At 29.5% G+C, this 5,000-nt stretch overlaps 2 protein-coding genes across 2 annotated transcripts in view; both read left to right on the top strand.

Annotated features, from left to right (window-relative positions):
• LOC137655225 (keratin-associated protein 6-5-like) overlaps positions 1-1,536 on the top strand; it is a 4,453-nt gene extending 2,917 nt beyond the window's left edge. The window contains exon 2 of the mRNA XM_068389110.1: positions 1,213-1,536. Within this exon, the coding sequence (XP_068245211.1) occupies positions 1,213-1,536 (324 nt within the window). The remainder of the gene's footprint in view (positions 1-1,212) is intronic.
• A 2,510-nt stretch (positions 1,537-4,046) lies between these two features.
• The window catches only part of LOC137655224 (heterogeneous nuclear ribonucleoprotein A1-like), a 4,395-nt gene continuing 3,441 nt past the window's right edge, over positions 4,047-5,000 (top strand). Inside the window, exon 1 of the mRNA XM_068389109.1 lies at positions 4,047-4,055. Within this exon, the coding sequence (XP_068245210.1) occupies positions 4,047-4,055 (9 nt within the window). The remainder of the gene's footprint in view (positions 4,056-5,000) is intronic.

Below are 5,000 nucleotides of genomic sequence, written 5' to 3'. Positions count from 1 at the left end.
TTGTGTTCATAGCTTTCCTACAACACATGAGATCATTAGGTACAAAACCATATGGTGGGAGAGCTGACGTTTGCAACAAGATCCAGACACCAAAGACATATTATTAATGTTGGATTGAAATGTCCCTTTGCTAGCAATTTTCTCTTTCTTGTAAGAGTAGCCTTCAACCATGTACACAAATAGTTACATACAAAATAATAGAGGGATAGGGTCCCTGTGAAATTCATGTGCATTTACGTCGGAAATAAAAGCGAGTTTTAACACACGGAAAGTTGTAAATAGCGTGGTACCTGCTTCTATAATGAGTGCATATCCTTCGTTTTCTTCACAGTCTATAACCATTCATTACAGTAATTGGTGTTTTTGGTGAGATCTTAACTTAGCTGTGGTTTCTCTGTGTTATAACAGTGATATGAATATCATTTCTTTTTATTACAGGGTAACATAACCTTAGCCTTGAAAGTAATCTAGATTTGAGCAGAATTTTTAATGGAAATAAAGATAAAATAATTTAATGTAACAAACTATATAAACAACATTCGTGTAGCCAATTCTCTTTGATGTTCCGATTTCAATGTTATTCTTCTTATTTTTTTTAACAAAATAAAATGCATTATTGTCGAATATTTCCAAACCCAAAGTCATCAAATTAACTATTCATAAAATATACTCAATGTAGTATACACTACAGCATCATAAAAATTTTGTAATTTTCTCTCTCTCTCTCTCTCTCTCTCTCTCTCTCTCTCTCTCTCTCTCTCTCTCTCTCTCTCTCTCTCTCTCTCTCTCTCTCTCTCTCTCTCTCTCTCTCTATATATATATATATATATATATATATGTGTGTGTGCGTATATATATAAAAATATATATACTGTATATGTATATATATATATATATATATATATATATATATATATATATATATATATATATATATATATATATATATATATATACTTATATACAGTATATATATATATATATATATATATATATATATATATATATATATATATATATATATATATATATATATATATATTTATATGTGTGTGTGTGTGTGTGTATGTATATGTGTGTGTGTGCATTGGCACGAACACAAAAATATTGACAATGCTTTTTCGCGTCATAACAGATAGAATATAAAACTCATAACTATAGACTGACATCGCTTTCATATTTCAAACATTTAATTATTTTTTTAATTTTCAGATTGCTTTCAAGTTAGCTTTGGGCTTATTCCTCTTGGTGGCCAACGTCTGGGGAAATGGCGGGTATGGAAGTTTCGGACACGGGGGCTTTGGTGGACATGGCACATCCTTTGGTACTTTCGTGAATCATGGATCCTTTGGTGGCCACGGAGGATTCCATGGTGGACATGGAGGCTTCCACGGAGGACATCGAGGCTTCCACGGGCTTGGAAGCGGATACGGATCAGGAGGCAAATCCTACAGCGTCGTTAATCTCGGGGCTCCAATCAGATCTGGATACGGAGGAGGATTCCATCATGGCGGCTTCTCTGGCTTTGGGAAGTAGGAGATTTTTCTTGAAGAATGTTGACTTCAAAAAAAGGCGTTGAGAAACGAAAACGAATCAATGAATTTTTCTTTCCTCTAAATACTTTCTTCTACTAGACTGTGCCGTTTTTACTAAAAATATCATATTTAGTTTCAGGATTTTCGTCGACAAATGTAAGTTTGGAAAAGATGGAAACATTGTATGTACTGTTGTTCTCTTTGGAGATACTTTTATCTATCTTCTGAAATTTAGAGTGGATTTGCTCTTCCATAGAGTCAACCATTTTTCTCAACTTTGCCCAGTCAACTCCAAAATAGTAGACTATATATACTATGGATGAATGAATGAATGAATGAATGAATGAATGAATGAATGAATGAATGAATGAATGAATGAATGAATGAATGAATGAATGAATGAATGGATAATTATAAATTGTCTCGTGCCGTGATTCCAACGAATTATAGGATATGATTTTTTCAACAATAATTGTTTAAAAAGATATGATCATATGCAGTTAAAGTGGAGGACCCTTTTCTACACTTAATACCTCTCCATTTTAATCCTAAAAATAATTAATTGTCTTATAATGCAACATTAATAGTTTTTTAATCTATGTTATCAAATCGAATTTAATGCAATCGTTCTCATATTTTTGCCAAATGTATTTACTTCAATGTAAACAAGTTTAGGCTTATTGTATCGTGTAAAAATGTACCGTTGTTATTATTCCATTTTTATTGGAAATTATTATTTTTTTCATCGATGCTAAAGATGGAAACGTAACTTACAAAACACTGTTATATAATAAAGTTTACTTTACAATTCAAAATTTGTATAATTTTGTTCTGAGAATACCTATTGTCAGTTTACGTAAGTATTTGTGTGATACAGCGTATATGGTTTGAATATATAATACGGATATTAAATGGAGCAAACCACATTGATATCCTGAGAACAAATTAGAAGCTGCTACTTCTAAGCAAACGCAAAAATAGATCACAAAAAAAAAATAAATAAATAAATAAATAAATGTCCTTGGAATCCCATTGTGACCAAGTGTCGCATATTCTGAATGTACTGGACCAAAACTAGGCTCAAATTTCAATAAAAATACAAACGATGATAAAAATTAACTGAAAGAAAATTTAATCTAAGTAAAGTCTAATAAGTCTAATAACACCTACAGTACCAAATCTTAATGCTTAGTTTCGATTAAATATATGATTGAAGACATTACGTAACAGCTAAAATTGACTTTCTAAATACTCTATCATTAAAAAGTGTTGCAACAGATGATTGGTATTATTTAGTGCTAATGTCAGTAATTTTAGATTTTTTAAGGCTTTTGGACTATCATTGCACTCGGAATACATAAAAATTGGTGAAAAGTAATGCCAGACGCCAGCTACATAAATCTGTGAAAGAAAAAGTCTCACCTGTCTGTTACACATTAATCTGATTATCAATGATTAATACTTAAGCATGACTTTGAAACTGAAAGCTTTGTTTATGCAAGTAGTCATTCAGAAAACATTGCAGTAAGATGTAAAAGGTAAGGATATAGATTCACAATGAGATAAAACAACAAATGATCTAATGGCTATTGAATTGTTGTTAACCTGGTCCATTTAAATTGTCAGGTTCAATATTCTCTGATAAAAAAAAAAAAAAAAAAAAAAAAAAAAAAAAAAAAAAAAAAAAAAAAAAAAAAAAACGTTGCGAAAATGTACAGTACATTTCCCAACTATCAGAAATGTCCCTTTCTGTACAAATCAAAGCCATTACTCTAACTAATCTTTCAAAAGGAAATTTCTGCCTAAAATGTCCTCCTCAACATATTTAAGTAATGACATTCCTGAAATATTCTACAGCCAAAATGAAAAAATAAATAAATGAATGTAAAGGACAGAAAATTATAATCAAATAAATGGCTATTTTGTTGAAGCTTTGAAAAGTACAAAATCATTATTCAATAAAATATACGAATTCGTAATATCTAATAATTCCCATTACTAGGAAAACAGCTGATCTATTAGGGAAGGGAGTCAAATGCTTCTAAATTATCTCAGAATAAACATGATAAAAGATAGAAGATACCAAATAAATTAGCTTATAAACATAAATACAACAGATTTTTTTTTCTTCGTTAACTGTTCTACTCATGAAAGCTAACTCTGTGTTAGATAACGACTAAAGAGTCACAGGTAATATACAATAGAATTGATCTTGAATGATAAAATCCCCAATTAATCTGAAATGTCTTCCTTAAAAAACGCTGTATTTTTATGATAATGAATAATTCTCTTTATAAAAGATATGGAAATAAAATACTAGACTTAAAGAAATATAATCAGATCAACAAATTTACGTATGACAAAGCAATGTTATGAATAAGAATTCAATCACGAAAGACCAAGAATAAAAGCTTCTAATGTTGTGACTCTACTATTCAACGCATCACAAGATCTACTATCTCATTACCTCAAGACCAGCATCTTAAACACCATGATTGACAGTTCTTAGAGATGACGATGGTAAGTTTGTGGGTGTTGACTGGCTTACAAAGACCATAAATAGACGCAAGCGAGAGAACATATGGTATAGTAACGGCTGGTAATGATGATGATCATGAGGATAACACACAACACAAACACACACACACACATACACACACACATATACACACACACACATATATATATATATATATATATATATATATATATATATATATATATATATATATATATATGTATATATGTATATATGTATATAGTATATATATACATATAAATAATATATACATATATATATATATATATATATATATATATATATATATATATATATATATATATATATATATATATACATATACTGTATACATATATACATAATATATGTATAACATATATTACACTTTCGTGTTTCACCCACAAGAGCTTCCCAATTTGTTACTATCTCTAAATAAATGTGAAAGATTGAGTAAAATTGAGATATAAATGAAGTCTTTCTTGCCAATAATGTTTCCTGAACCGGAATATTTTAAAGAATGTTGTTATTTGTCTTAAATCTCAAGAGGAAATAGACGGAAGTTATTAAATTTATTTGAAAAAGAAATTGTCCTTTGAGGAAAATTCTTGGCTTAGCTACGGCAAGAAATTTAAGGGGCGAGGAAAAACTGCAGTTCAATTATTGCGGAGAATATTTATAGTAATTATGGGACAGAAGTTCCACATTTTCATCATCATTATTATTAACAATGATATTATCAATATTGCTGTTTTCGTTGTTGTCATTTCAAGATTTTGTACAGAATCTACAAACAGTGAGATCTATCTCCATCATTGTGATGTAGAATCTTAAACATTCTAATCCTTTCATGAATATAATTTTTCTTGTTTTTGTTGGGGTTTTTGTCATTTTAAGATCTTGTAAAAAATCTGCAAGGAAGGAGATCCATCTTCCCAAATGTTGTA

This window comes from Palaemon carinicauda, chromosome 16 (genome assembly GCF_036898095.1).
Source record: "Palaemon carinicauda isolate YSFRI2023 chromosome 16, ASM3689809v2, whole genome shotgun sequence".
Taxonomy (NCBI): Eukaryota; Metazoa; Arthropoda; class Malacostraca; order Decapoda; family Palaemonidae; genus Palaemon; species Palaemon carinicauda.
Note: the sequence above shows the minus strand (reverse complement) of the source record. Positions and strands in the feature narration are given on the sequence as shown.